This window comes from Mizuhopecten yessoensis, unplaced genomic scaffold, assembly GCF_002113885.1.
Source record: "Mizuhopecten yessoensis strain PY_sf001 unplaced genomic scaffold, ASM211388v2 scaffold10359, whole genome shotgun sequence".
Classification (NCBI taxonomy): Eukaryota; Metazoa; Mollusca; class Bivalvia; order Pectinida; family Pectinidae; genus Mizuhopecten; species Mizuhopecten yessoensis.
Window position 1 is genome coordinate 376315 of NW_018408507.1, and position 12946 is coordinate 389260.

Consider the following 12946-nt stretch of genomic DNA (forward strand, 5'->3'; position numbering starts at 1 on the left):
TTTGACCCCTGTGACCTTGAAAATGGATGAACCTCATTCATTTGAACAAACTTGGTAGCCCTTGATTCCAGGATGCTACTGGCCAAATATCATTATCCTAGGCCTTTTGGTTACTGAAAAGAAGTTGTTTAAGTAAAAAGTTGACGCCGGACGGACGCCGGACGCCACACCATGGCATAAGGGCAGGTGAGCTAAAAATTATGTCGCTGTGATATATGCTTTAATCTTTGACTTTGGTCATTGACAAATTTTGTCCAAAGCTTGTCCAAAGCTTGAACCAAATTTGCTATGCAGATATATTCCAAGATTAAACAGGTTGAAGGCTGAAAAGGTAGACAATGATATTTATTTTGACATCTCATTTCACATTCATTTGAAGGGGAGACATAATGACCTTGACTTGACTAACTTAAAAGTTGCACGAGTAAAATAAGTAAAAATCTCCAAACAACGTTCCATAGTGGAGAGTAATGATATTGAATTATCCTGTAGTGTTTGTGTAGTAGAAAACCCTACATATTGGTTTAAATGAATTTGACCTTGACACTATTTGAAGGTCAGAAAAGTAAGATGCGTCTGCCAGAAGCATTGATTAACAAGTGAACCATACAAGCCCACTGGTATTGAACCATACAAGCCCACTGGTATTCACTGTATTTTGTAACGGGATAAACATTTCCAAACCACAAACCATGTAAAAGATGACATTTCAACTCAATGTATCTGCTGATCGGATAGTATGATGGTTATCTTGAATCTCTAACCTTAAAAGTTGTTTGATGTGATGTACACCCTCTATGTATAGCTCTAGGGTGGTCAGGTGGCGCAGTGCATAGCGCACTTGCGTTTCACCAAGGTGGACGGGGTTCCGATTCCCCTATCAGATATGAATAGGTTGGGTTCACCTGCCCGATCTCGTGGGTTTTCTCCGGGTACTCCGGTTTCCTCCCATGCTTAGAACCCCCATTGTCGTTGGATATTCACCAAATTTTGTGAAAACAGTGAAATCTGTCAATATTTAGAAGAGTTGGGGGACTTTTGAACACCAAAATTTGTAATTTCATGACCTTTCATGCAATAATTTGCATATTTGTCTTCGGATGTTCCCCACATTTGGTGTGTGGCCTCATATCAAAGTGAAATACATAAATATTTGCAAGGGTTGTGGGGCTTTGACCAAATTTTTTCGATTTTATGACTTTCTACACAATCACTTGCCTATTTACGAATTTGGCACATATTTTTATACGACCGTCAAATTTGACGGTAGTATTATGTTATGGCGTTGTCCGTCCGGCGTAAACTTTGTTTGTCCGGCAATCTCCTCCTACAATTCGACCGATCTCTTTGAAACTTGGTATACATTATAATCATGATATGAAGTTGTGTCCCCCTTAAAGGAATTTTGATTCGACAATTTTTCCAAAAGTTATTGCCCTTTGTTTATTTCAGTATTTGATTTTTGTACAGAGATCTCCTCCTACAATTCGACCGATCTCTTTGAAACTTGGTATACATTATAATCATGATATGAAGTTGTGTCTCCCTTAAAAGAATTTTGATTCCATAAATTTTCCAAAAGTTATTGCCCAATTGTTGTCCGAAGATTTTCTCCTACATTTTTTATAGCACATCAGCTAACCACTCTTAGAATGATGCAGATCTTATTTCAATGAAAGAAAGTATGTAACACTATATGGCATTCAACGGTCGTATTTTGTTCCGCCCCGCGGTACTCTTGTTTATATTTGACATGGTGATACACGTTCTAAAGTTAAGGTTACTTATACTTGTCTTTGAATCCAAACTATGGATTTTCTTTTTTTAATATGGCATGGTGATACACTTTGATATGAAGATGTGAAACAGGGAAAAGTTTATAAGATTACTGTAACAGAAAGTTGACCATGGGGGGTCAGACACAAGGGGGGATGGTCAGACACATGGGGGTTGGTCAGACACATGGGGGGATGGTCAGACACATGGGGGGATGGTCAGACACATGGGGGGATGGTAAGACACATGGGGGGATGGTCAGACACATGGGGGGATGGTCAGACACAGGGTGGGATGGTCAGACACATGGTGGGATGGTCAGACACAGGGTGGGATGGTCAGACACATGGTGGGGCCTTTGCTGACCTGTCGGTGTTCTAGTTCTTTACTTAAAGTGAACAAAAACAAGCCTTGTTTCAGTGCCACAGAACATTTAATTCATCACATTAATACATCACAAATACAAACAGCACAAAACAACAACTCTCTGATATCTGTATAGTGTTGAGGACTATGTGGCCCCTGATTTCTCTTGACAGAAAAAATCTTTTCCAACAATTGGTCTTTCATTAAATCTGCATTTTAAAAATAAATGGACATTTTCATACACCAGAACATTTAACAATGAAAAATTCAGGAGTCTGTGAAAAAATGGCTTTCAACTGACAATATTACACAGATGAAACTTGTTTTCTACCAAGACCAGAACCTATTCATTACATTCAGTAACATTGCAAAAAGCACTTGATGTAGTTTATAAATTCCTGCAATATTGTGATAATATGGTAGATATATCTTGTGAAAAAGAATCCACATTTACCTGGTACAGAATGCATGTACAGCACCACATATAAAGCTTTTAAACAGGATTAAAGCATTTTGAAATAGCTTTCTCGCTCAGCACTAATGTTGAGTTGAATGTGTACACTACACTGTGATGGTTACAGCCAATACCCTTCACAAGTTCCAACTTTGTATTTCTCTGTCCCAGTTTGTATTCAATTGTCCCAGTTTTTATTAAAATGTCCCAGTTTGTAATTAATTTAATTGTCCCAGTTTCTATTTCTCTGTCCCAGTTTCTATTTCTCTGTCCCAGTTTGTATTCAATTGTCCCAGTTTGTATTCCTCTGTCCCAGTTTGTAATTAATTTAATTGTCCCAGTTTCTATTTCTCTGTCCCAGTTTGTAATTAATTTAATTGTCCCAGTTTGTATTTCTCTGTCCCAGTTTGTAATTAATTGTCCCAGTTTGTATTTCTCTGTCCCAGTTTGTAATTAATTTAATTGTCCCAGTTTCTATTTCTCTGTCCCAGTTTGTAATTAATTGTCCCAGTTTCTATTTCTCTGTCCCAGTTTGTAATTAATTTAATTGTCCCAGTTTCTATTTCTCTGTCCCAGTTTGTAATTAATTGTCCCAGTTTCTATTTCTCTGTCCCAGTTTGTAATTAATTTAATTGTCCCAGTTTCTATTTCTCTGTCCCAGTTTGTAATTAATTGTCCCAGTTTCTATTTCTCTGTCCCAGTTTGTAATTAATTTAATTGTCCCAGTTTCTATTTCTCTGTCCCAGTTTGTAATTAATTGTCCCAGTTTCTATTTCTCTGTCCCAGTTTGTAATTAATTTAATTGTCCCAGTTTCTATTTCTCTGTCCCAGTTTGTAATTAATTGTCCCAGTTTCTATTTCTCTGTCCCAGTTTGTAATTAATTTAATTGTCCCAGTTTCTATTTCTCTGTCCCAGTTTGTAATTAATTGTCCCAGTTTCTATTTCTCTGTCCCAGTTTGTAATTAATTTAATTGTCCCAGTTTCTATTTCTCTGTCCCAGTTTGTAATTAATTGTCCCAGTTTCTATTTCTCTGTCCCAGTTTGTAATTAATTTAATTGTCCCAGTTTCTATTTCTCTGTCCCAGTTTGTAATTAATTGTCCCAGTTTCTATTTCTCTGTCCCAGTTTGTAATTAATTTAATTGTCCCAGTTTCTATTTCTCTGTCCCAGTTTGTAATTAATTGTCCCAGTTTCTATTTCTCTGTCCCAGTTTGTAATTAATTTAATTGTCCCAGTTTCTATTTCTCTGTCCCAGTTTGTAATTAATTGTCCCAGTTTCTATTTCTCTGTCCCAGTTTGTAATTAATTTAATTGTCCCAGTTTCTATTTCTCTGTCCTGGTTTATATTTTTTTGACCTGACCTTGTTGAAATTTTGACCTTTGACCCTTTAACCCTGATGACCATCAAAATATCATCAAGTGTAGAACTCAATATTTACAATGCTATGATGTGAATATAAACTAAAGGTTAGTCAAAGTATTCCTGAGATATAGCAAAAAAATAATAATCAAAAGTGGTATTTTGACCAATGACCACCAAAATCATAATCCGGTGTAGAAGTTGATGTCCCTTTACTTGGTATAAACATCAGCTAAATCTGTTATGGGGTTCATAAAGTATTGTACAGAATCTTTATATTACAGATGCACTGACAAAATCAGAGCTTTTTTTTTGAGTTGCCTTATGTTTAATGCTATAAATTAGCAAACAAAAGTCTATGTGATATGTGTTAGTTGTAGAATGCTGAAGTCTCTGTCAGACCTGTTTCCAATCAACCTATGAAAAAAGATTGTCTACGACGAAACCTGAACACGATAGAAAGACAGGGTATGAACATCTACAAAGATTGAGGGTAAAATGACTTCTCTCCTCCAATGGTCAAAGAATCAAGTTGATCAGAAACTTGCTGATAAGTAGATGTACAGTTAGTGACAACGTCTCTTAGATGTACAGTTAGTGACAATGTCTCTTAGATGTACTGTTACAGTGACAATGTCTCAGAGATGTACAGTAAGTGACAATGTCTCAGAGATGTACAGTTAGTAACAATGTCTCAGAGATGTACAGTTACAGTGACAATGTCTCAGAGATGTACAGTTACAGTGACAATGTCTCAGAGATGTACAGTAAGTGACAATGTCTCAGAGATGTACAGTTAGTGACAACGTCTCTTAGATGTACAGTTACAGTGACAATGTTTCTTAGATGTACAGTTACCGTGACAATGTCTCTTAGATGTACAGTAAGTGACAATGTCTCCTAGATGTACAGTTAGTGACAATGTCTCTTAGATGAACAGTTAGTGACAATGTCTCTTAGATGTACATTGAGTGACAATGTCTCTTAGATGTACAGTTAGTGAAAATGTCTCTTAGATGTACAGTTACAGTGACAATGTTTCTTAGATGTACAGTTACCGTGACAATGTCTCTTAGATGTACAGTAAGTGACAATGTCTCCTAGATGTACAGTTAGTGACAATGTCTCTTAGAAGTACAGTTACAGTGACAATGTCTCAGAGATGTAGAGTTAGTGACAATGTCTCTTAGATGTACAGTTACAGAGACAATGTCTCAGAGATGTACAGTTAGTGACAACGTCTCTTAGATGTACAGTTAGTGACAATGTCTCTTAGATGTACAGTTACAGTGACAATGTCTCTTAGATGTACAGTTACAGTGACAATGTTTCTTAGATGTACAGTTACAGTGACAATGTCTCTTAGATGTACAGTAAGTGACAATGTCTCTTAGATGTACAGTTAGTGACAATGTCTCTTAGATGAAAAGTTAGTGACAATGTCTTAGATGTACAGTTAGTGACAATATCTCTTAGATGAACAGTTAGTGACAATGTCTTAGATGTACAGTTAGTGACAATGTCTCTTAGATGTACAGTTACAGTGACAATGTCTCAGAGATGTACAGTTAGTGACAACGTCTCTTAGATGTACAGTTAGTGACAACATCTCTTAGATGTACAGTTAGTGACAATGTCTCTTAGATGTACAGTTAGTGACAATGTCTCTTAGATGAACAGTTAGTGACAATGTCTTAGATGTACAGTTAGTGACAATGTCTCAGAGATATACAGTTACAGTGACAATGTCTCAGAGATGTACAGTTAGTGACAACGTTATTGATTCGCCCGACTCGTGAGATGTTCAGTTACAGTGACAATGCCTCAGAGATGTACAGTTAGTGACAATGTCTCAGAGATGTACAGTTAGTGACAATGTCTCAGAGATATACAGTTAGTGACAATGCCTCTAAGATGTACAGTTAGTGACAATGTCTCTTAGATGTACAGTTAGTGACAATGTTTCAGAGAGGTACAGTTACAGTGACAATGTCTCTTAGATGTTCAGTTATAGTGACAATGTCTCAGAGATGTACAGTTAGTGAAAACATCTCTTAGATGTACAGTTAGTGACAATGTCTCAGAGATGTACAGTAACAGTGACAATGTCTCAGAGATGTACAGTTACAGTGACAATGTCTCAGAGATGTACAGTTAGTGACAACATCTCTTAGATGTACAGTTAGTGACAATGTCTAAGAGATGTACAGTAACAGTGACAATGTCTCAGAGATGTACAGTTACAGTGACAATGTCTCAGAGATGTACAGTTAGTGACAATGTCTCAGAGATATTCAGTTACAGTGACAATGTCTCTTAGACGTACAGTTAGTGACAATGTCTCAGAGATGTACAGTTAGTGACAATGTCTCAGATGTACAGTTAGTGGCAATGTCTCAGAGATGTACAGTTAGATACAATGTCTTAGAGATGTACAGTTACAGTGACAATGTCTCAGAGATGTACAGTAAGTGACAATGTCTCAGAGATGTACAGTTAGTGACAATGTCTCAGAGATGTACAGTTAGTGACAATGTCTCAGATGTACAGTGACAATGTCTCAGAGATATACAGTTACAGTGATAATGTCTCTTAGATGTACAGTTAGTGACAATGTCTCTTAGATGTTCAGTTAGTGACAATGTCTCATAGATGTTCAGTTACAGTGACAATGTCTCAGAGATGTACAGTTACAGTGACAATCTCTCAGAGATGTACAGTTAGTGACAATGTCTCTTAGATGCTCAGTTACAGTGACAATGTCTCTTAGATGCACAGTTAGAGTGACAATGTCTCTTAGATGTACAGTTAGTGATAATGTCTCTTAGATGTACAGTTAGTGACAATGTCTCTTATATGTTCAGTTACAGTGACAATGTCTCTTAGATGCACATTTACAGTGACAATGTCTCTTAGATGTACAGTTACAGTGACAATGTCTCAGAGATGTAGAGTTAGTGACAATGTCTCAGAGATATAGATTTAGTGACCACGTCTCTTAGATGTTCGGTTAGTGACAATGTCTCTTAGATGTACAGTTAGTGACAATGTCGCTTAGATGTTCAGTTACAGTGACAATGTCTCAGAGATGTACAGTTAGTGACAATGTCTCTTAGATGTACAGTTACAGTGACAATGTCTCAGAGATGTAGAGTTAGTGACAATGTCTCAGAGATATAGATTTAGTGACAACATCTCTTAGATGTTCGGTTAGTGACAATGTCTCTTAGATGTACAGTTAGTGACAATGTCTCTTAGATGTACAGTTAGTGACAATGTTTCAGAGATGTACAGTTACACTGACAATGTCTCAGAGATGTACAGTTAGTGACAACGTTATTGATTCGCCCGACTCGTGAGGAAATCCGTAAAAAAAAAAGTGAGATTCATATTATATGATTACCAGTACACAACAAGGAGATAAACACTGGACATTACCAGTATCCACACTGAGCAATATAAGTAAATTACATGTACATCACTATCATAAACATACCACATACTAAAACTGTACCTTAAAACCCACAACAATTTAAAACTTCAGAGCATTCATCACAAAAAGTATTTTAAAAATCCACCATCACAACATTGAAGATCTGCCATAACCTGTTTATTGCCAGGGTGATACAGTTATAACTATCAGATGTTCAACGATGCTGGGTGATATCTCCACAACAAAACCCAGAAGTTATAATCTACCAAAATCAATGTTATCCACCGACTCTTCAGAACAATATTCTCATTTCTATACCCGCACAGTAGTTTGTGTCAAATTTAAATTCCACAACATTTTTTTTCCTTGAATAATAAATATTTATCAAAAACAGTCAACAAAGCACTCACAATACATCGTAACAAAAAGCTGGAAATAAATAGGGAATTTAACAACTTGTAATAATGTATATCATCAACTATATACTACTTTATACTACCAACCAGTAATATTATCAATTTATTATCAATTAATATTGACATGGGAATTTAATAAGAAGATAAGAATAACTTGGGAATGCATTTTCCTATTTTGGAATGGTTTACTCATATAAGTATGTCTTTGCGTGCCAGGTGAACTTAGTCTGAAGAGACTGATAACCACTATCCACCGAAGCACTGCACATAGAGAAATCGTGCGTCTTAGACATTGCATAGTTTTACACTTAGCAGTGACAGTGCTTTCCACAAATTGTTTAAAAGTGTTTTAAGGAACTTGGTCAACTTTTAGTGATTGGCAATCTATAAATAGCAGTAGTATATAGATGATAAATAGTTTGTCACAAAGTGTTTTCAGGATTTGTCGTTCGAACAATTTTCTCATCATTCGACCACGGATAAAAACTTTAGACAACCTGTCATGGACTCTCAATTTCATCCTTGGGCTCACAATGAGAAATCTGTTCTCGGGACACACCCTGAAAACAGTGTGATAAATAATATTATAGCCATCATTTGATATGTCTTTAATCAAGACAGAATTCCACTTCTACATTGTTCACTTAAAGTCCATTTAATCCTCAATGGCGTACTCCATCATGTTTTCAAAGGAGAATGGTTGGAACTTATATCCTTCACCTGAGTAAAACTTTGACTGGAACTCCACCCTGCAAATAAAGACAAAGATATATATATATATATAGGAAAATAGTGAATGTTACATCAATTCCTTCACATTCAGTACATCAGGGCTACTTTCAGTACATCAGTACACCAGGGCTACCATCTGTACACCAGTACACCAGGGCTACCATCAGTACACCAGGGCTACCATCAGTACATCAGTACTCCAGGGCTACCACCAGTACACCAGGGCTACCAACAGTACACCAGTACACCAGGGCTACCATCAGTACATCAGTACACCAGGGCTACCATCAGTACCCCAGGGCTACCATCAGTACATCAGTACACCAGGGCTACCACCAGTACACCAGGGCTACCAACAGTACACCAGTACACCAGGGCTACCATCAGTTCATCAGTACACCAGGGCTACCATCAGTACACCAGGGCTACCATCAGTACACCAGTACACCAAGGCTACCACCAGTACACCAAGGCTACCACCAGTACACCAGGGCTACCATCAGTACACCAGGGCTACCATCAGTACACCAAGGCTACCATCAGTACATCAGTACACCAGGGCTACTGTCAGTACATCAGTACACCCAAGGCTACCACCAGTACACCAGGGCTACCATCAGCACATCAGTACATCAGTACATCAGGGTTACTTGACTAAAAACTTTCTGAAACATCATGTAATATTTTCCTGTTTGCCAACAGTGCTCTGCACTAGGGCCTTTATAGATCCAGGGTCAGCATCAGCAAAGTGTAGTCCACAAATGTTCCAGAACAGTCTAGGTTCTGAATGTACCTCTGGTACCATCAGAGAAAGAAAACATGGTAATGTAAACAGACTTTGTTTACTGGTGATGTAGACCAATAATTTAACTTGATCAGTAGAGTTTCAAAATCTGAATAGAGGAATTAACTTCCCTGTTATTCTTTGACTTTTTTAACGTACAACAGACCCATTTCCTCAGTAACCCAGCACTGATGACCAGACCCTTTTCATTAGTAACCCAGCATTGATGACCAAACCCTTTTCATTAGTAACCCAACATTGATGACCAGACCCTTTTCCTCAGTAACCCAGCACTGATGACCAGACCCTTTTCCTCAGTAACCCAGCATTGATGACGGGACCCTTTTCCTCAGTAACCCAGCACTGATGACCAGACCCTTTTCCTAAGTAACCCAGCACTGATGACTAGACCCTTTTCCTCAGTAACCCAGCATTGATGACCAGACCCTTTTCCTCAGTAACCCAGCACTGATGACGGGACCCTTTTCCTCAGTAACCCAGCATTGATGACGGGACCCTTTTCCTCAGTAACCCAGCATTGATGACCAGACCCTTTTCCTAAGTAACCCAGCACTGATGACTAGACCCTTTTCCTCAGTAACCCAGCATTGATAACCAGACCCTTTTCCTTAGTAACCCAGCATTGATGACCAGACCCTTTTCCTTAGTTATAACCCAGCATTGATGACCAGACAATTTTCCTTAGTAACCCAGCATTGATGACCAGACAATTTTCCTTAGTAACCCAGCACTGATGACTAGACAATTTTCCTCAGTAACCCAGCATTGATGACCAGACCCTTTTCCTAAGTAACCCAGCATTGATCACCAGACAATTTTCCTCAGTAACCCAGCATTGATGACCAGACACTTTTCCTCAGTAACCCAGCACTGATCACTGGACACTTTTCATAAGTAACCGAGCATTGATGACCAGACCCTTTTCCTCAGTAACCGAGCACTGATCACTGGACACTTTTCATAAGTAACCGAGCATTGATGACCAGACAATTTTCCTTAGTTATAACCCAGCATTGATGACCAGACAATTTTCCATAGTAACCCAGCATTGATGACCAGACAATTTTCCTTAGTTATAACCCAGCATTGATGTCCAGACAATTTTCCTCAGTAACCCAGAATTGATGACCAGACCATTTTCCTCAGTAACCCAGCATTGTTGACCAGACAATTTTCCTTAGTAACCCAGCATTGATGACCAGACAATTTTCCTCAGTAACCCAGCATTGATGACCAGACAATTTTCCTTAGTAACCCAGCATTGATGACCAGACCCTTTTCCTCAGTAACCCAGCACTGATGACCAGACCCTTTTCCTCAGTAACCCAGCATTAATGATCAGACCCTTTTCCTCAGTAACCCAGCATTGATGACCAGACCCTTTTCCTCAGTAACCCAGCACTGATGACCAGACAATTTTCCTTAGTTACCCAGCATTGATGACCAGACAATTTTCCTTAGTTATAACCCAGCACTGTCGACGGCCAGACCCTTTTTCCTCACTACCCCAGCACTGATGACCAGACCCTTTTCATAAGTAACCGAGCATTGATGACCAGACCCTTTTCCATCCCCATGTTCTCAGGATATATTCCTCAGATTTTTTTATTTATCAATTGTATGGTATTCAAAGGAGGAAATTACCCCTGATAATTATTGTTTACAAATGTTTTGATAATTTGTCAAAACTTTCACAATTTGTTTTGACAACTATATTTATCATTGAAACGTGGCTATTGGACTTGTACAACTTGACTTACCAATGTAGACGGAGAGCATGGAGGAATGCAGACAGACCCTCCATGACAACTAAAACGACAACAGTCAGCACCGCCCAGAATGCAAACAGGGGCACAGTAACAAATGCACCCAGGATTCCATGGTCCATGGCCAGCCCAATGTGTAATACCATCTTCCACAGGACCTCGGACAACTCTGAAGCAGCGAAATTACAAGTAGAAATATGGAAATGTATGTAACATTTAGAATTATAGAAATGTATGTCACATTTAGAATTATAGAAATGTATGTCACATTTAGAATTATAGAAATGTATGTCACATTTTGAAAACATGTCAAAATAAAGTCAACATCATCCAAGAAACAAGCTACACAGTATTTTGGTGAAACTTGATATTCCACACTTAGAGCTGTAAATAGATTTCATTCATAAACGCCACCTCAAAAGAGTAAAAACAAGTATGAAATATATGTGATATTCATAAACCAAAATATGTCTGTTAACCATACATAGGCCCCCACTCCCACTGTTACACAAACATAGGCCCCCACTCCCACTGTTAAACATACATAGGCCCCCACTCCCACTGTTAAACATACATAGGCCCCCACTCCCACTGTTAAACATACATAGGCCCCCACTCCCACTGTTAAACATACATAGGCCCCCACTCCCACTGTTACACAAACATAGGCCCCCATTCCCACTGTTTCACAAACATAGTCCCCCACTCCCACTGTTAAACATACATAGGCCCCCACTCCCACTGTTAAACATACATAAGTACCCACTCCCACTGTTAAACATACATAGGCCCCCATTCCCACTGTTAAACATACATAGGCCCCCACTCCCACTGTTAAACATACATAGGCCCCCACTCCCACTGTTAAACATACATAGGCCCCCACTCCCACTGTTAAACATACATAGGCCCCCACTCCCACTGTTAAACATACATAGGCCCCCACTCCCACTGTTAAACATACATAGGCCCCCACTCCCACTGTTAAACATACATAGGCCCCCACTCCCACTGTTAAACATACATAGGCCCCCACTCCCACTGTTAAACATACATAGGCCCCCACTCCCACTGTTAAACATACATAGGCCCCCACTCCCACTGTTAAACATACATAGGCCCCCACTCCCACTGTTAAACATACATAGGCCCCCACTCCCACTGTTAAACATACATAGGCCCCCACTCCCACTGTTAAACATACATAGGCCCCCACTCCCACTGTTAAACATACATAGGCCCCCACTCCCACTGTTAAACATACATAGGCCTCCACTCTCACTTTTAAACATACATAGGCCCCACTCCCACTGTTAAACATACATAGGGCCCCACTCCCACTGTTAAACATACATAGGCCCCCACTCCCACTGTTAAACATACATAGGCCCCCACTCCCACTGTTAAACATACATAGGCCCCCACTCCCACTGTTAAACATACATAGGCCCCCACTCCCACTGTTAAACATACATAGGCCCCCACTCCCACTGTTAAACATACATAGGCCCCCACTCCCACTGTTAAACATACATAGGCCCCCACTCCCACTGTTAAACATACATAGGCCCCCACTCCCACTGTTAAACATACATAGGCCCCCACTCCCACTGTTAAACATACATAGGCCCCAGTTCCCACTTTTAAACAAACATAGGCCCCCACTCCCGCGCTTAAACATACATAGGCCCCCACTCCCTCTGTTACACAAACATAGGCCCCCACTCCCACTGTTAAACATATATAGACCCCCACTCACACTGTTAAACATACATAGGCCCCCACTCCCACTGTTAAACATACATAGGCCCCCACTCCCACTGTTAAACATAAATAG

General features: G+C 39.2%; 1 protein-coding gene across 3 annotated transcripts in view; it reads right to left on the reverse strand.

Moving 5' to 3' along the window:
* Positions 1 to 8436: 8436 nt before the first annotated feature.
* The window catches only part of LOC110460346 (V-type proton ATPase 116 kDa subunit a-like), a 35743-nt gene continuing 31233 nt past the window's right edge, over positions 8437 to 12946 (reverse strand). For all 3 annotated transcript variants that reach the window (XM_021513207.1, XM_021513206.1, XM_021513205.1), the window contains exons 21-22: positions 11104 to 11278; positions 8437 to 8555 (exon numbers count right to left, since the gene is read on the reverse strand). In XM_021513207.1, the coding sequence (XP_021368882.1) occupies positions 8462 to 8555; positions 11104 to 11278 (269 nt within the window). In that variant the 3' untranslated portion in view covers positions 8437 to 8461. The remainder of the gene's footprint in view (positions 8556 to 11103; positions 11279 to 12946) is intronic.